Genomic DNA, 20,028 nt, shown 5'->3' with positions numbered 1-20,028 from the left:
ATTGGTGTTGTGTGTCAATTTAGATACCGTATATAGAATTCCCAATTTATGCACTTATATAGGTACAATTCACTTTGCCCATATTTAGGCATAGAAATCTAGCCCTTATTTAGACATTGCTCATGCAAACCAAATACAGGCATGGTCAACTACATCCGATCCTCCTAGTCACAACGAGTTCTTGGAAAACCAGACTCTTAAGCCTTTAGGACCTTCCCTTGCCTGGATATTGATTTCTCCAAGAACTCATTTATTATGCATGAACATCTATTCTGTAGGGATTCATTCATGACGTTCTTATGCCCGACTTTTACATCAATACTGGGATTCCTAAACACCTTCAAGGTATAAATATGCCTTTAGATGCAATGGCAAACCACGGTTTGGCTATCTACTTGCATGACACAGCTAGCCACAGCAAGTCCAGAGGGAAGTCAACTCCCCAACTGACGCACTGACCAGACGCTGTCATCCTCCTCACTGAGAATCCAGCTCCAGTGTTTCTTACTCCCCTTGCAGGGTTTTAGAGATCAAGTCCCAGGAAAGAGATACCAATCTCTCTCATTCTAAGGTATGGAGCTGATTAGAACCTAGAGAAACTTTTGGCAACTCTTGGCACAACTAAACTAAACTATAGCTAGACAGCACCTACTTCTTCCCTTGTACTACACTTAGGTTAGGTATACTGGGGTAGGATTATTTTAGAAGCACCAGTTAAATATTTTAGCCTGTTATTTATGTATGTATTTTTATATATGTCGTAGCTGCAGAAATATTTACAGCGTTAGCAGTATTATTTTATAGTACTGCTAACGCTGTACGTATTATACTTCGCATTCTATCTTACGATTGTAGCAGTTCATATCTCTTGCATGAGAAATAAGATTGTTCAATAAACCCTTTTATTGAAACGCCCATCTCTCTATTTCTGTGCAACTCTATGGAAACGAAGCATGCACGATTGATTGAGTGAAACTGTAATCTATTGTTTCCACAACTCTGAAGAGATTGTTCCGACTCTAGGGGAAACAAAGTTGTCATGTTTATGCAGTTGTCGGAAACTAATCCCTTCTTGTTAATTCGAGAAAGTTTCTAGTGACCTCCGAGCTAGCTGGCACACATAAGTAGTTAAATTTAATGTACTCGTTAGAGACATACTGACCTCAGTCCTAGGTCAAATTTAAGTGTATATTATTCCAATGCGCAGCGCCTATCAGGGATATAGAAACTACACTACATTGGGTCACGAGGAATTTGAAATAGGGGTGTAACAGGCGTAAACAAAGTAGGAGTAGGGTTGGAGTTAAAATTTTGTAAAAAGGTTTGTAGAACAGGAGACAATGTTATATTGCTGAATGTAAGAGTCAGGAAGGCTAAACTTCTCTTGTAGTTGGGGAAAGGGCAAAATCAAATTGTTAACCATCAACTGGTGTACATAGAAAATGCCATTTTCCTTCCAGTGCTTGTAGTAAAAGGATTTGTGGCAAAATGTGATGTTTATTACACAATATTGAAGAGTGTAGAAAGGAGTGATGAGGATCAAAACCTTTGGGGAAAAAAGTGTATGTATTAGATGGTGAGAATATTTTAAGATAGGATATTTGGAAATGAAAGTACAGTTGGTCATACACATAATATCCTGAAAAGAAAATTAATGTAACAATGATCTTTCAACAGCAATCCATGTTGGTAAAGGTAAATCTTGATAATCTTTATACAGGGCATAAAATTGAATCAAAAATGCATTGCAGTATAATTTCAAATCAGGAAATCGAACACCACCCTCTGTTTTTGGATGAGTTAATTTAGAAAGGGCAATACGAGCACGGTTATTGTTCCATACAAATTTGGTACAAATAGAATTACTCTGTGAAAATTAATAATTAGGAATTTTAAAAGGTAACATTGAGAGTGTGAAAAGCACCTGGGGAACAATCATCATTTTAATCGTATCCAGCCTGCCCCACCAGGATAAAAGTAATGGGACCAGAAAGACAGTAAATTAGTGAGTTTTGAGTTTTAAGCCAGAAAAATTATGGGTTAAAGTGTCAGGAATATTTGAGAATATTTGAGGAAAAACATGTTCCTAAATATTCAATTTTGTGGGGGCACCAAGTGAAGTTGATTGAATCAAACATGTAACGATTACATGATTAATTTAAAGGTAAGATTTCCGTTTTGGAAAAATTAAGTTTATAACCCGAAACAGTTGAAAATAAAGCAATTTCTTGTACAAAATGTGGTAGGGAATTGCAGGGATTGGACATGTAGATAAGGATATCATCTGCATAAGCAGAATGTTTAATTTCATGGGAGTTAAGGTTTAAACCAGTAATGTCAGGGTTGTGTCTGATGCATTCAAGAAAGGGTTCTAAACAGAGGAGAAAAAGTAAAGGAGAAAGGGGGCAACCTTGGTGGTTACCTCTTTGTAACTGAAAGTATGAAGAAGAAAGACCATTGGCAAACACACAAGCACGCGGGTCAGTTTTTATTAATTTAATATGAGATAAACTTTTGACAGAAACCAAACCATTTAAGAGTATAAAGCATATATTGCCAATTAATGTGGTCCAAAGGCTTTTCAGCATCAAGTGAAAGGGCAGCTAAAGGAGAAGTTTACTTTCTTCCAAGGGCCAGGATATTGAAAAACATTCTAGCATTATCAGAGGCAAGTCGACATTTAACAAAGCCAGCTTGATCTGGTTTAATTAGACATGGAATAATGCTCTCTAAGCGGGAAGCTAGAATCTTTGCAAAAATTGTACAATCCTAATTAAGAAGTGAGATGGGTCGAAAAGTTTTACAGAAAGATGAGTCTTTGTCAGGTTTGGGAATAACAGCAATCAGGGCTTCCAAAAAAGAACTGCATGCTTTGGAATTAAAGAATGAGTTAAAAAGGTCCAATAGTTTAGGGGCAAAAATTGTTGAAAAAGTTGAGAGTAGTTCAACAGAGAAACCATCAGGTCCCTGGGCTTTGGCCTTTTTTTAAGATTTAAGAGCTTCGATTATCTTTTGAAGTGAGATATCATTTTCAAGAGATAAAAAAGTATCAGAAAGGGGAGGGGGTTTAGGAATACCTTTGAAAAAAGTCTCAATCTTTTTCAGATGGAGATGTATCCTCCGTAGTTCATAGTAGGATTGAAATGTATCTACAATATCTGAGTCGGAGGAAAGGAGTTTGTTGGTTTTCTGAATTTATAGGTCCAATGTTTTTACATTCTGATTTACTTTTTAATTAATTGGCTAGCATTTTACCTGCCTTATTTTGTCCTCCATGATATTTAGATTTGATCTTAAGGAGAATGTTACAAGCATCAACTGTGGCAATTTTGTTCAAGATAGATTTGGCGCTAATCAAGTCATTTAAAGTGGAGGAGGATTTAGAGGAAAAATAAGCGTTTTCAAAGGTTTTAATCTTTTTAAGAGTTTCTTGGTCGTTAGCATTGAGTAGTTTCTTTTTCCTTGTAGAATAAGCAATGGTAAAGGCTCTAAATGAGGCTTTAAAAGCATCCCAGGTATTATGAACTGATGTGTCCGAAGACTTATTAATTTGAAAAAATCATTAATAAAAGAGGTCGCTTCCGAAATGAAGGTTTGGTCAGAAAGTAGGTGGTTGTTAAAACGCCAATGGCCCTGTTTACAAGTATTTAGGGACAAATCAAGAGGCAAACACAGGAGCATGGTCAGAAATAAAAATAGAACCAATATCAGAGGAATGGATACAAGGGAGTAATGACTTAGAAACCATATTATAATCAATACGGGACATTGCATGGTGAACAGGTGAAAAGAAAGTAAATTCGCCAATATCTTGATTACATGTTTTCTATACATCAAACAAAGGACGAGACGCAATGGCAGATTGAAATGATGTGTGGGTCTTATCAGGTTTAATTTTGCATTTAGATTTTCTATCAGAGAAAGGATCCAACCAATTATTAAAATTGCCACCAATGATTATATTGGCGTTCGAGGATAATTTCAATTTAGTACATTGCCAAAATCGGGTTTAACAGGGCAGTAAAGTTAAAGAAAGGGACTTGTTTTTTGCAAATAATAGCACCAACCAAAGCCCATCGTCAATTGGAGTCACAATCAGTTGATATGATTTGTGCATTCTTTGATTTATGAAATAAGATGGCAACACCCCCATGACGGTCAACGGCAGGGGAGAAAACTATTTGGTTAACGCATTGACGTTTGAGCTTTAGAGATTTCATATCATTACAATGAGTTTCCTGTAGAAAGGCAACATGAGCATTAAGTTTGGCTAAATGAGACCATACCTTTCGACGTTTGACAGGGTGACCTAGACCACGTACATTCCACGAAACAACGTTAAACATGTTGACGGGTGAGGGGAGTATATGGAAAAAGGAACCGTAAGCTGCAGGACCAATAAAAAAGAAAGAAAAACATTTATCAAATGTTAAATAATACAAACAAATAATATTGAAATTGGAGAAAAAGTAGAAGTCAAGATAAACATTCATATAGGTAGAAAGATAATAATAAGGAAAAGCCATATAGACAAATAACCCAGATACAAAAAGAGAGGTGAGGGGGAGGAAAAGGAGGCAAAGATAGAGAGACAGAATAAGAAAACAGATCAAGAAAAATAATCCAGATCTGAAGAGAGATAAGCAACAGGTATGAGAGGAGCATGGTAACGCCGAAAACAAGGATGGCAGTAGGAATGAATAGGCAATGAAAAGCCTCTTAAAAAGTAAAGAAATAACAAAATATATCATATAAAGAAAGAAAAAAGGGCAATGGAATAAGGATAATTTAAGAAATATAAGACATAAAAAGAGTAAAGGGTAAATGAGCACAAGAGAAATAGAAAAAAAAGAAAAGAGTGAGTAAGGGAGAAACAAGATCGATATACATTAGAAGAACAATATCAACCAATTAACTGAGAAAAAAATGATGTTAATGTTAAAAGAACAATAACAGCCAGTTAACTAAAAGAAAAATCAAGCATTAGTGTCCATGTTCTGAGAGGAAATACTGTTTAGAAAGATTTTAAGTTTCTCAGGATCGTCAAAAGAATGTGAGCATCCCTCATGAGTAATTTTGCAAAGGCAAGGCTGGAAAATGTCATACTGAATGTTCAAATGTCTCATCTGAGGGCGAAGGGCCAGAAATTCTTTCAATTGAGCATTCGTTGCATTGGAGTCATCTTGTGATATGAATACATTATGTTCCAACCAAGTGAGACGTCGTTTGAGTTTAACAGCCTTCAGAATCTGTATAAGTTCAGTAAATTCCAGAAAGAGCATGATGATACCAAGTGGCTTGTTTGAATTGGGGTTAAGATGGCCCAGACGATGAGCACGCTGTATATTGAGAGGTGAGGAGATTGAAGGTGTAAAAGATCCAGAAGGAACTTCTGCAAAAAGGATAACATATCCGGGCCCTCAATATTTTCCAGAAAACCTTAAGGAGGAGGTTATTCCTCCGATTGCGATTTTCAAGGTCTTCGGGGTTGTGTTTCAGCTTGTGGATCTCTTGCTCTAGTACAGGAATTTTTGTAGAAATACCTTGAAGCTCTCCCACACGTTGTTCAAGTTCTTACACCTTTCCCTCCATAACAATCCATCAGTCTTCTATTTGTTTTAATTTTTAATTGGTAGTAGACATAAAAGGTTGAAGACCATGTACCTCATCTAAAGTAGATTTCGTGAGGAGAGAATAGGAGAAGGCAGGTCTTTTTTGTGCCTTTTTGGCTTTGCGCCTGAAGAGGATGGTTTAGAAGTGGCGTGAGGGTCGCTGGCCATTTTAGATTGTTGATGAGGACGCTGAGCAACAAATAGAATAGGACGGTTCAGGCCCATACACCAACAGAGAAGAAGGCAGGAACAATGAACAACCAAAAGGAGGTAATCAGATTGGGAACAAAATAGGGGAGCAGAAGTAACGTATATTAGTCACTGAAGATTTGGCCTTCAATATGCACCCCAATGAGGAAAGGAATCACCACATCAAAAAACGACCAGTATCCGCTGAAATACAGTGCACCTCACCATCCAATTCTCAAAGATGAAAGACTCATTCAGTGTGCAATAATGAGGTGGGAGCAGTTTATATTATAGATAGTATAGAGCAACTCAGGCATTCAAAAGGAGCAATGAACTGAGAGGGAGTCACAGTCTTAAGCTCACCATGATACAAAATGCTGGCAAGAAAAAAGGACGATGATCATTAATATTTTCAAAGCCAACAAAAAATTGTAAGGCATTTCAAGCAATTAGGACATTCAGTTTTGAAGAGAAAATCGGAGAGCAAGCGCCGCAATTCAAAATGGCGGGCGCTCTCGTTTCTATGAGGCGATAAACACCGTCGCGGCTCCTGGGTCCGAGAACAATGCTTGGAACGCCATTCACTGCACGCCGACTCACAGCTACATTACGGAAGTGGCACCGCCGTCAAAGCTCCAGAGGCACTCTTAAAGCGAGGATGGACGGAGGTCACGTTAAAACCGCCATGTTACGGCGTCCAAGCCACCTGTCATTAAATACCTTAAAGACAAAATAAAACCTGTTTATAGAACGGTGAAAACTCCTTGAATTTTGTAAAACTGTTAAGAGCAGTTTTCCAGCTGTTTAATATTTTTGAACATATCTATTGAATACCTTTCCCCTATATTACTCATATCCAATAACACTTTTTTTAAACGGATGATGAAAGTTAGTTTCTGTACACCTTGAGGCATGTGATTCTGCAATCATCTAATTTGCGCCATCTGAACTCAAACTCATGACAAATAAGATTGGTGAGTGGAAATGGTACTTTTCGTAAGCAAATAAGAACCGTGTCCCATATTGATTGAGGACTAAAAGCAACATTGCCCAAAGTATTATTTTCTATTGTGAAAGGCAATTGCATTGGCTAATGATAGAAACACTGCCACTAGCGGAGTATATTTCCAGTAGTTGTAAATCCCCTAAGATGTTGACCATATTTCCACTCTAAGTTATACATTTAAGTGTAGACCAGAACATGTTCCCTATCAAAAACAAAGATCGTGCAGATCTTGAAGGTTAAAAGTAGAAGCCTCCCTTTTTAAAAGAGGAATACAGGCATTGGAGAGCAAAAGAAAAAAAAGATGGTAACTATCATTAGATAACTACATATGGAACATGCACACATATTTTTGAACTGTCGTCTCTTGGGCATATGTGAAGGCTATGAATGTTTATTAACAGTACTTATAAACACAAAGGAGGGTATCAAAATGTACCAGTAAGTTGATGTAAAGTTAGTGTTAGACCTGTCACCCTGGCGTGGGTCTCCCTTTCATTTGTTGTTGTTGCCTCATGTGTTTTTGCTGGTTATAGATGCTTTGGGCACTGTGCCACTGCTAAGTGCCACAGTGCAAGTGCTCCCTATGGTAACTTGATGTATGGATTAGTTATTCCATGATTGGTTAGTTTGATTTACTAGTCAGACCATAGTACAGTGCCACCCACAGAAGCAACCTGTAAAAGTGTGTCTCAGGTCTGCCATTGCAGAGCCTCTGTGCAGTCTGGTCCTGCCATGTTGACTGGGCAAGTGCACCCACTTGCCAGTCCCTAAACCTTCTCTTTTCTGCATATTAGTCACCCCTATGGTAGGCCCAAGGGCAGGGTGCATTGTAGGTAAACGGTAGGACACGCCCTGGTGTGTGTGGCATGTCCTAATAGTGAATTTCGTCCAAAGAATTTTCTGACTCTCTTTCTTCTTTTAATTTGGTGTCTCAACTTCACTGCCCCACTCAAATCCATTGCAAAAAACACAGTTGATGGACAGAATGTAGAACAATGTCATACATTCACCCCAGTACAAGGATCTGGGCCTAAATCCATCATTTTTTTGCACTCCACATCACCCTGGGTTAGACACTGGCTATATGCAAATCAGCTCTGACCCTGTGCCCCATGGGAACAGTCCAGTCCGAACTACCAAGCCATGTCTTGGGCCCAATCCATCGTTTTCACCCCGAGTGGGCTGGGGATGCTCAGACGTGAGTCCCAGGCTCTCCACATCACTGGAGTCAAGCTATCCAGGCTGAATGAAGGCTGATAGCCAGAAACCGGTCCTTGGATGCTTGTTTCCGTTCTGGGAAGGACATGGCTTTTGTAGTTCGGACTGGACTGTTCCCATGGGGCACAGGGTCAGCGCTGATTTGCATATCGCCATTGTCTAACCCAGGGTGGTGTGGAGTGGAAAAACGATGGATTTGGGCCCAGATCTTTGGACTGGGGTGAATGTGTGACATTGATCCACATTCTGTCCATCATTGTTGTGTTTGCAGTTACCACTCAAATCCATGGCCATATCTTGGACCAGGTTTGGTCGCTCAATTGTCCTGTTTCTTCCCTGGTGGTCTCTCCCTGCACTTGGTCTGATCATTTTTTAGTTTCTTTTTCTCTGTACCCCAGCCTTGTTAGGAAATCTCCCCTTCCTAGGAACACATGGGCCCGGAATTGGACTCATGTGGACGTGCCATCACTCTGCTCTTCCCTTTCTGTTTCTTGCCCCAACCTTCAAGATCTCCCCTTCCATTGTCAAATGGACTCCCTAAACAATTGGCTCAGTAGAGGCTGCGATCAGGTGGCCCCTCTCAGACGAGTTTCTGCCAGGCGTAATTATGACGCCAATAGGTGGTTTAATTCCGCATTGAAATAGGAAAAATTGGCCCTCCGGCAAGCGGAGCGCGCCTGGCGACGTGCTTATTGTCCCACTCTTAAAACTCAGTACACAACTCGTCTGAACCAATACAAGCAGTCCATCCTTCTTGCCAAAACCGAGTACTTCTCTTCTAAAATCTTGCTTGCTGAAAATCAGCTTAGAGAAATTTTCTCTATTGTGCAAGATCTGGCATTCTCTGACAGAGCAACCCTCAAACCCTCCCCTGCCCAGACCCTCTGTGATTCACTTAATAGCTATTTCTCAGACAAAATCTTAGCTATTAAGTCTAACGTTGTCTCTCCTCCCCCCCTCTTACTTGGATCCACAGCCCTTTGTCCCTCAGATGCATTTTGAACACTTTCCCCCTCTGACTACAGAAGCCTTCCTGTCTCTCATCTCGACGGTTAAGTCAGGCTCCCCATCTGACATTTGCCCTGCACACATTTTAAAACAAATTTATCTGGCTTGTCCTTCTCCTCCGCTCACTCTTCTTAATAACTCCCTGGCTCATGGTGTTGTTCCCCAGACTCACAAATTGGCAATCATTATCCCCATTTTAAAAAAGCCTGGTGCCGACCCATCCTCACTTGCTAATTACCGCCCTATTTCCCTCCTCCCTTTCCTTGGCAAAATCTTGGAGCGCCACATCACTAGAACGCTCAGCATCTTCGTGGAGGAGAACGGCTGCCTAGCCTCACGCCAGGCTGGGTTTCGCCTGGCGCACTCTACAGAGTCCGTTGTCCTCTCTGTGATGGACAACCTCAAAGAGGGCATGGATGCTGGCCGGCCCCAGGCTTTGGTCTTCCTTGATTTATCCGCCGCCTTCGACACGGTGGTTCATTCCATCCTTCTCTCCTGTGTCGAGGCGGTCGGCATCAGGGGGTCCGCCCTGGCCTGGCTTGCATCCTTTTTAAAGGACCGCACTCAGGCCGTCCATCTGGCCAATTTCTCTGCTCCCCCTCAATTGGTCCACTGCGGAGTGCCGCAAGGTTCTTCTTTGTCTCCTTTGCTGTTTAATTTGTACATCTCCCCTCTTGTTTTTGCACTTCAGCAGATGGACGTCACCATCTACAACTATGCTGACGATCTCCAATTGGTTTTTAATTTATCCTCCTCCTCTGAGTCCATCCACAATTTTCACTCTACTATGTTGTTTATCAGAGACTGGATGAGCTTCAATCATCTGAAGCTTAACCCCGACAAAACGGAGCTGGTGTTGACGGGAGGCTCCTCCAGTCCCTGGTCCTCTGTCTTTTGGCCTTCTTCCCTGGGTCCCCCTCCCACCCCTTCTTTTTCGGTCAAAACTTTAGGGATTAAACTCAATGCACACCTCTCACTGCACTCTCAGATCACTTCAGTTGTTTCTTCGTGCTTTCTCACTCTTCGCACTATCCGTAAGGTGTCCCGTTTTTTTTCTTTCTGTGCCCTCAAGCTCATTCTGTCTGCGATGGTGATCTCCCGCTTGGACTATGGCAACGCTTTGTGTAACGGTGTCCCCGCTTACCATCTTCGGAGACTCCAACTAGTGCAGAATCAGGCAGCCCGACTTGTTTACAATCTTTCCAAGTCCCATCATGTTACCTCACTGCTCAAAGCTCTGCACTGGTTGCCTATCCGGGAGCGTGCCTTGTTCAAGATGGGTTGTATCAACTTCCAGGCAATGGCAGGCACAGCCCCTCACTTCATCTCTTCTGAGATCAAGGCATACTGTCCTAGCAGAGAGTTGCGTTCCTCTTAACAATCTCTTCTGGTTGTCCCTCTTTTAAGAAGAAGTCAGGTGGTGCAAAATTCTCTACGCTTGCGCCTACCTTCTGGAATGCCCTTCCTCCCTCCCTTAGACTCTCCACCGGTTACTCTGAATTCCGCAAATCCTTAAAAACATTTTTGTTTACTCAAGCTTTTCCACGTTAGCTGGCCGGTTCTTCACTCCCCTTGGTTTTTGTGTCCTAGCGCCAAGAAACCGCGTGGTGTATGTGCGCTTTATAAATATTTTAATTTCAATTTCAATTTCAATTAAAGCCGTTTTCGTTTTTCACTATTTTAAGGCTACCTGTTCCCCAAAGGCCAGCATGGGCAGTTTGATTTTTAGATCTTATAATCCTAACTGACACAGGGAACTAGGTAGAAATTCGAGTTTAGTATGCCTGAACTCAGAATGATAAAATGCATCTTTTAGTGAAGTTGGTTTTAACATTCGGGGTTTGAAAATACCACTTTTAGAAAGTGAGTATTTTCTTGTCTAACTATCCAAGCCTGCCTCCACTAGGTTGTGTATTCCTTGTCTGGAGTTTGAGTGACAGGGGCTGGGGAATTCCAGGAGACAGGGTAAGTCAGCACAGGGCTGAATAGAGAGATCTGCATGCAGATGGGAGGGAGGAGTTGCTCCTGGGACCTGACTAGGGCTGTGCCTTCCCTCCAAAATGCTGGCTCCACCTCCTGTGGTGCGTCTGATGTCCCTGGCCTACACTGTGAAAGGAAAGAAGGACCCAGACCCCAGAACGTTAGAACACTTCTGGGAAACAAGAAGAAACCTTTGCTGAGGAGAGGAACCAGAGAGACTGAGGCAAGACTATCCCTAAGTGTGAGGGATTGGCCTGCAGTGGTTGCCTGACTGCCAAAGAGAGAAAGGACTTTGTGCTACTTTCATTCAACTTGTGAAGTCTCTCCAAGGGCTTGAGATAGAGCTTGCCTCCTGCTGAAGTCTCAGGGACAACAAGAGTTCTTTGGTAGTGCCTGCAGTTGTGTTGGACTTTCTGAGGGACTGCGTTTTGCAAGAAGCTGAAAGCGCGACTCACGAAGAAGCGTGTCGCCGAACTGCAGCTGTCGCTTCAAAACGCGAAAGTGCCTGGCATCGCCGGAGAAGAGAATCGACGTCGCACCAGACACCGCCGCATCATCGGAGAAGTGTGTCGCCACTGCCGTGCCATCACTGGGAAAGGGTGTCGTCGCAGCAGCTGTTGCATCGTTGCCGAAGCGCCTCGCATTGACGGAAAAGAGGATCAACGTCATATCAGATGCCGCCGCATCACCGGGAAGCATTTCACAGGGCCTGTTGTGGCTCAGAAGAATCGTTGAGTCATCGCACGGCCATCGGGTGGGCACTCACCATGTCACAATCAAGAACAAGACGCCATTTTGTTTCATTGCACCGGATCTTCATCGCATTTTTGCGCTGCTGGTTGCATCGCCACGGAAATGCAGTAATAAACCGACACATCACCTCCCCATGCTGTGAAGAACCGACACATCTCCTACGCATCGGTAGGGACCCAACGCATCACCGCATCGTATAGCGTTACGCATCCAAAGGTACATTGAACTCAGAGTCGCATTTGACATCTTAAGAGAGCTAAGCTAATTCTAACATTTTGAAAGTACAGTATTGTGGATTTTTGTCTTTTGTGGTCTTGCGTTAAGTCTATATAAAAATACTTACTTTTATACTACAACTTGTGTGGTGTCCATCTGTAGTGTTGTCACTGGGTTACTGTATGTGTTCACAAATGCTTTACACACTGCCTCTCAGATAAGCCTGCCTGCTCGTGCCAAGCTACCAAGGGGGTGAGCAGGGGTTATTTTAGGAGTGTACACTCTTACCCTGACTAGACACAAGGGTCCCTATTTGGTCAAAGGTACCTACCTCTGCCAACTAGAGAACCCCAAATCTAACAGTTAGTATATAGAAAATGGATGCATTCTGATACTGTGCCAAAGACAGCAAACTTCAAATGATCATGGTCTTCAGAGGTTACAAAAGAGATTAGCAAAAGAGTTAATTGGGTGATACAGGAGAGAATTATATGGGAATGGGAATAATGTTTGGGCTAAAAGCAAGTAGACTCAGTTAAATATTGTTGTTAATGACATAACAGGCACTTTACTCAAATGGAAACCGAATAAAACAGTGCCAACATGTTTTCATAGTCCTTAGTAACAATTTTATTACATTGACCAACTTAATATGCTTATGATTTACCTGATACATTGTATTGAATTATTCATGCACGTTCAGTAAATGGTGCATCTAAAAAAAATGGTAGATGTATTTTTTTTTAAGCAAAACTATTCTGAAAACCTGCTATAACATTTCCACTGGTAATTATAACCATAATACATATTTTTTTTTGTTTGTTATAGAACTGTACACCTGAAAAGTTTAAGAGGAGAAAATCCAGTTCCAAGAATGCAGCCAAATCCAAGTTCAGTAGAAGTTTCAGATGTATATTTTTCTTTCTACTTCCGAATGCATGATTTATGTTTCATTGTGCAACTTAGTTGAGAACCCGGATTCGACAAGATGGTGTTGGAGAAAGTTACATCATCCACAGTGTTGTGCGACCCTCTGCACACCAGAGCCCTCTCCCTCCCGGTAACCATACTTTACAACAACTTTGTTACAACGCAGTCCATTACCCCGTATTTTTTACTCTGCAAAAACCTTTACAATGCAGGGCTTCACACCGCAAACCATTACAACGCATTACCCATCACAACACCCCAGTGGAGTTAGAATAGTAAATTGAGTTGTAATGGATAATGCATTGTAATGGACTGCATCGTAAAGCCTTGCATTGTAAAAGATTTTGCGGAGTACAAAATGTGGGGTAATGCACCCGTTGTAAATGTGTGCGTTGTAAAGAGACCTATTCCTCCATCCCCATTCACAGGTGTAGATTTAAAGGGGCCATCTGATGTAGAGAAAAAAAGTTAATGCATCACTAACATTGACTAGCAATAGGCATTGTAGAATGTTGATGTGTTTGATACCTGCTTGTATTTTGAGATGTAGTGACGTTCACTTAACGGTTCTCTTAAATCATCCCCTCGGTGTCCAGTGTTCAGTCTAGCATTCAGGTCAGGAATACACCTAAACCACTTCATTGCATTGTTGGAGGTTTCACTTTTCACTGAGATGTCTGGTTCTTGAACATTGATAGCCAATTGCTTGGTACTGGGACTGAACCAGAACTGCACCCATTACTCTCCGTGGAGGAAACCTAATCAATCCAAAGAGGCTAAGAAGGATAAACCTGGAGTATGCCCCTTGTTTCTTGGACTCTGTTCCCCACTTTAGTTCTAATTGCCTGTAAAGCTGGGCCAGTATTCAAGTTGCAAAATAGATGCAGCTGTTATGCTGCAGGTGAGCACCACTCCTCTGGTACTAAACTAGCCAGAACAAATTGTCAACTGTCTGAGTTGAGAAGCTCCTGGGTTTTCTCATACAAATGTCTTGTTTATTGAATCCCCGTATACACTTTTTTTTAAAAACCGCTCTCCACAAAAAAATAAGACCTCAGCTAGATTTTATGATTCGCCTGAGAAAGGTATTGGATTCTAACTGCAAAAAATGCATTACAGTGATGCAGTACCCAAGAGATGATTTTAGCACACTTTTTAGAGCACCATAGTGAATTTTCTTTGTCCATTGTCTAACTTTCCTAATTTGGGAACCCATTGTTACCCCCTGACAAATGTCCACTGTCTGAATTGGCAGGGCATTGTTTGACATATTTTATTTGGTCTCACATCACGTCAATCCTAGCATATAGCGGGCGCTGGCGCGCCAAAGGCAAGCCAAAGGCAAGCCCTTCTGCGCCCGTCCACGCCAGGGTAGCGCTCAGCGCCAGCCACGCTGCCCTTTTTGGTGAAGGTAGGGTGCCCTCCTCAGAGATGGCTGTTCGGCATTACTCCAGGGATACCTTGCTCAATATAGGGGAACATTCTGCCGACAGGGGCAACCTTGCCTTTGCTGACTCTGCTCTTCCTTTGAGCGATTTCCTGGGTGGAAGCCTTCTCTCGTGCGGACTTCTTAATGTGCGTTCCCTGCCAAAACACTGTGTAGAAATCCAATTGCTAATTGAATCACATCAGCTTGATGTTTTATTTATGACAGAAACTTGGACTCGCCCTGATTGCGAGATTAAGCCTGGCTGGGCCTGCCCGCCAGATTACAAAATTCTTCATCTCCCCAGACCTAATGTAAGGGGGGGTGGGGTGGGGATTATCTACAGGGCCCCCTGGCTAGTCGGGACCATTGAGATGGACTCAGTTGTTGGTGTGGAACTACTGGGCCTGGCTATAAAGAATGCCTCGGGCCTTATTGCCACTTGGGTTATCTGCTATAGACCTCCTGGGGCTTTTACGGTTCTACAACAACAATCTCTGCTAACTACCTTTACGAACATGGCAGCCTCCCACAAGAATCTGCTAATCTTAGGGGATTTTAATCTTTGGCCAAACGGTCCCTTAGATGTAGGGTTCCGTAATCTTCTCAACTCATGCGAGGATTTGGGCCTCGTTCAGCAGGTTGTGGGTGCTACTCACAAGGACGGTCATTGCCTTGACCTTCTCTTCTCCGTCCCTCATCTGCTGTATATGGGTAATACATTACCGTTGGTCTGGACCGATCATTTTTTTAAATAAAATTTTATGTTAACGTCAATACTGGTCAAACTCGACTGGTGCGGCCCACTACTGATGTTCTGTGTAGGGACTGGAAGGCCCTTGCACGACTGCGAGGGTCTGACTCAGTGTTCACGGTCAGAGATTGCTTCTCCCCGGACAAGCAGGTCGACGAACATTTTACCGCGTTGTGCCTTAGGATTACCACAACGCTAGACTCCTTTGCCCCGCTAAAAAAACTTAGGTGCAAAAGCAGAGCCTCGGCCCCTTGGTTTACTGACACCTTGAAATCCACCAAACTAGCTTGCAAACAGGCAGAGAGGAAATGGCGGCGGGGGTATAACGATTCAGACAGGCTGCTTTGGAAGCTTAAATTGGCTGAGTATAAAACCCTGATCCATAACACCAAAGCAGAGTATTTTTGCTCTACGATTTGTAACGCCTCAAACAGCTCCAGGAGCATCTTTAATATTCTTAATAGCCTCACCAGCCCGGATTGCTCCAGGAATTTGATACCACCATCGCAGGAACTCTGTGAGAACCTGGCCAAGTTCTTCAGGGACAAAATCGAGGTCATTATCAATGATCTCCAAGCTCGCCCTGTGCCCAGCTGCTCCCAGGGATTGATGGACCAGACCTCGCTCGGCAGCGACATAGGCCCCTGTCGTCAGCCTGGGGAGCAACTATTGGGGTTTTCTCCCTTAGGGGAGGAAGACTTTAGGAGGCTGGCGTGCGACATCTCTTCCGGCTCACCTCTGGACCCGGTCCCGCATAAGATCTGGAAGGAGTATGAGGCGGAATTATTCCCTGCTCTCCGCCTGATCTGCAATCAGTCTCTGACCAGCGGTATTGTGCCCACTCGTTGGAAACAAGCTTTGATATCCCCGCTGTTGAAAAAACCTTCGCTGGACCCAGAGTGCTCTAAGAATTATAGGCCAATCTCGTTGCTTCCTTTCCCCGCAAAGATTGTTGAGCGTAGGGTTAGTTCTCTATTGTCCAAACATTTGGAGCAACACCAGCTGCTGGAGGATTTGCAATTCGGCTTTCGCCCTGCCCATGGGACTGAGACAACCTTGGTAAAGGCCATGGATGAGCTTCAAATGCGTGCAGACAAGGGTCAGGCAACCGCTTTGATTTTGCTTGACCTGTCTGCCGCATTTGATACGGTAAACCATGAGATCCTCCTGTGCAGATTGCAGGAGGCTGGGGTGAGGGGCTGTGCCCTGCGATGGTTCTGCTCCTTTCTTGAAGACCGACAGCAGGCTGTGGCCCTCCCCCCTTTTCAATCTGCATTCCTCCCAGTAACACATGGTGTTCCTCAGGGCTCGGCTATTAGCCCTATTTTGTTTAATCTCTATTTAAAACCGTTGATCTCCCTGATTAAGTTCTATAAGATCAATACAATTAATTATGCGGACGACACTCAACTGATCCTCTCCTTTGAGGGGGAGGATTCAATATCGGTTGAGGTTTTCCATGAGTGTTTGAGGGACGTGGCTGGCTGGCTACAGGTTAACTCCCTGCAATTCAACGCAGGTAAAACTGAATTGCTCTTCTATGCGGGGAGTAAGATTTCACACTCTCTCCCTGATAATCTCTGGCCCCCAGAATTTGCCACTAGGGTTTCGCCTGTTAAAACAGTGTGTAACCTAGGTGTTATGCTGGACAATAAGCTGTCTATGGAGGCTCAGGTTGCAAAAACGGTATCGTCCTGTTTCGCCCTGATTAGGTCCCTTCGCAAAATCATGCCATTTTTACCTTCCTCTGCCCGGGCCCTGGTGGCCAGATGTACAATTCTGAGTAGACTCGACTATTGCAATGCACTGTTGCTCGAGTCTCCCAGTTTTTTGCTTGATAGGCTCCAAAGAATTCAATCAGCCGCAGCCAGAATGGCCTTGGGGTGGACCAGAAGAACATCAGCATCCGCGGCCCTGGCCGAACTCCACTGGCTCCCCCTTAGACAGAGAATACGATTTAAGTCTCTCTGCCTTGTTTTTAAGGCCCTCCATGGGCTTGGACCCAGAATGCTGCAAGCTAAATTTGCATGGTATACCCCCGCTAGGGCACTGCGCTCCTAGTCAGCACGCCTGGTGAGAGTCCCTATATTTAAAAAAGTCAGGGCAGGGGGAAGATCTTTTGGGGTGGCTGCGGCCAAACTGTGGAACAGTCTACCCTGGGAGATTAGGCAACTGGATAAACTTCTCCCATTTAGAAAATCCGTGAAAACTTGGCTGTTACCTAGGGTTTGAGTTGGCTGTTTTTTGCTGTCCCTCCGTTTCATGTCTTTGGAGCTCCAGCGCCAGGATGCCTGCAACGGCGATAGTGCGCTCTATAAGTTCTATAAATAATAAATATAGAATCTTCATCTGCAGAGACGATTGCACTCAATATCGCAATAGCACTGCACGGAAGAGTTCGGCAAAATGTAAATGAGGAAACAAACAATTCTGCTTATGTTTTCAAGCATAAAACTAAGAATCATATTTGGAAGTGTAAATATAGAGGAAAGAAGCCCCCATTTATTGGGAAAGCTGATTCATCCCTGGTATTTGTTTACATTGTGCTAAAAAAGGGAGAATTTAGGAAAACCTCAATACAATTTCTGAGACTCATGATCCCAGTGAATTCCTAAGACTACAGCTGAACCATCTTTCCCCAACCCCAGTCTTTTAACCCCCTGTGGACATTTCCTGTGGTTTGGGAGACCACCCATTGGTCTCATTACCATCTAGTCTTGAGTAAGCATGGGCGTAAAATCCGTTCCGCTCGCGGAATTTGCGGATTTTCTGCAAATTTACAATCCGCGAACTCTAGCGAATTTGCCGAAAATCCGTCAATTCGCACGCGGCGGATTTTTTTGCTTGGTGATACAATATTGCGGCGCGCGGCGTGGCACACGGCGTTCACTTTCCGTCATTCAGCGTTTGCCGAGTTGTTTTTCTCGATTTTGCGAGTGCTGCGCCATTTTGGATCTTGCTGCGGGATCCCGCGGGAGTTGGCGCCCGCGAATACGTCATCGCGGCTTGCCACCTTACCTTGCACAGCACGCATCGCGAGAGTTCGCAATTGCGAACACGTAGGTGCGGCGGGCAGGAACAATCTCGCACTCGCGAAATAGAGATTTTGCAATTCTGCACAAGAAATCCACCAGCAAACAGCATAAACCTTCAGAAAATGATGATTTTTATGAGAATCACTCCTCAGGTTGACATTTGCCTGCACTTTTTTGTTGCAAGGAGTCCATTTTTTTTTGGGGGGGGGGGGAGGAATGAAGTGCCCCACAGTCTCCAACTTCCTGTTCCTGTCAGCAGGCTCCTCCCAGTGCTTTCTTCATGTGCTGGTCACTTTCATTTGGACCTTGACCTGGAAGGATTACTTTTTGTGGGTGCTGCTGGATATTTGGATTTGAGGCCTTTTTGACTTTCTTTGGATCACTTTTGGATTAGAAATCAACTTTCACAAGTAAGTTTGTTGGGGCATTACAGTTGCTGCAACTACAATTTTGGAACGTTTTCAGAACATTAAATAAAATATATTGTGGGTAGCCACAGTATCCAGTAGGCCCAGGGTTGGTTATGGGTGCATGCATTATACAACTGTTTTGTTGAATTTAAACATCATTGAGGCCATGGATGGGCTGGGATTGTGCTTAATTTTGTGTTTTTGTCGTTTTTTTGGGGCTGCTGATGGGGCCTTTTGGCCAGGGGTAGTGTGTGGTGCATGGGCCTAGTCTTTCTGTTGGGTGTCTTTTTGGATTTAAACACCATTGAGGCCATGGATGGGCTGGGATTGTGCTGAATTTTGTGTTTTTTGTCGTTTTTTGGGGCTGCTGGTGGGGCATTTTGGCCAGGGGTAGTGAGTGGTGCATGGGCCTAGTCTTTCTGTGGGGTGTCTTCTTGGATTTAAACACCATTGAGGCCATGGATGGGCTGGGATTGTGCTGAATTTTGGTTTTTGTTGTTTTTTTGGGGCTGCTGTTGGGGCCTTTTGCCCAGGGGTAGTGAGTGGTGCATGGACTGAGTCTGCCTGTGGGGTCTCACTCTCTTTAATGTAAACATCCTGGATGGCATTGGATTGTGGTGATTTTTGTGTGTTTTTTGTTTTTTTGGGGGTGCTACTGTTGATTTGGACTGGCCATGTGGGTGGTGGTGGTGGTGGCCATCTTGAGTGCTGGTACAGGCAACATGTGCTTGGGGTGCAAGGGGCCATTTTGAAGAGAGGCAGTGTCTGAGGCCTGCACTTATTTTGCCTAGCTTTCATCCATTATGTCCAGGGGTAGTGAGTGGTGCATGGGCCTAGTCTTTCTGTGGGGTGTCTTCTTGGATTTAAACACCATTGAGGCCATGGATGGGCTGGGATTGTGCTGAATTTTGTGGTTTTTGTCGTTTTTTGGGGGCTGCTGGTGGGGCCTTTTGGCCAGGGGTAGTGAGTGGTGCATGGGCCTAGTCTTTCTGTGGGGGTCACTTCTTGGATTTAAACACCATTGAGGCCATGGATGGGCTGGGATTGTGCTGAATTTTGTGTTTTTTGTCGTTTTTTTGGGGCTGCTGTTGGGGCCTTTTGCCCAGGGGTAGTGAGTGGTGCATGGACTGAGTCTGCCTGTGGGGTCTCACTCTCTTTAATGTAAACATCCTGGATGGCATTGTATTGTGGTGATTTTTGTGTGTTTTTCGTTTTTTTGGGGGTGCTACTGTTGATTTGGACTGGCCATGTGGGTGGTGGTGGTGGCCATCTTGAGTGCTGGTACAGGCAACATGTGCTTTGGGTGCAAGGGGCCATTTTGAAGAGAGGCAGTGTCTGAGGCCTGCACTTATTTTGCCTAGCTTTCATCCATTGTGCATGGGCCTAGTCTTTCTGTGGGGTGTCTTCTTGGATTTAAACACCATTGAGGCCATGGATGGGCTGGGATTGTGCTGAATTTTGTGTTTTTTGTCGTTTTTTTGGGGCTGCTGG

At 43.6% G+C, this 20,028-nt stretch overlaps 1 protein-coding gene across 1 annotated transcript in view; it reads left to right on the top strand.

The window, feature by feature from the left end:
• Window positions 1-20,028, top strand: part of SYCP2L (synaptonemal complex protein 2 like) — a 1,302,345-nt gene that overhangs the window by 567,299 nt on the left and 715,018 nt on the right. The window contains exon 24 of the mRNA XM_078685781.1: window positions 12,811-12,872. Within this exon, the coding sequence (XP_078541907.1) occupies window positions 12,811-12,872 (62 nt within the window). The remainder of the gene's footprint in view (window positions 1-12,810; window positions 12,873-20,028) is intronic.

Source organism: Lissotriton helveticus, chromosome 4_1 (genome assembly GCF_964261635.1).
Source record: "Lissotriton helveticus chromosome 4_1, aLisHel1.1, whole genome shotgun sequence".
Lineage (NCBI taxonomy): Eukaryota > Metazoa > Chordata > Amphibia > Caudata > Salamandridae > Lissotriton > Lissotriton helveticus.
This window is presented reverse-complemented; position numbering and strand designations above follow the sequence as displayed.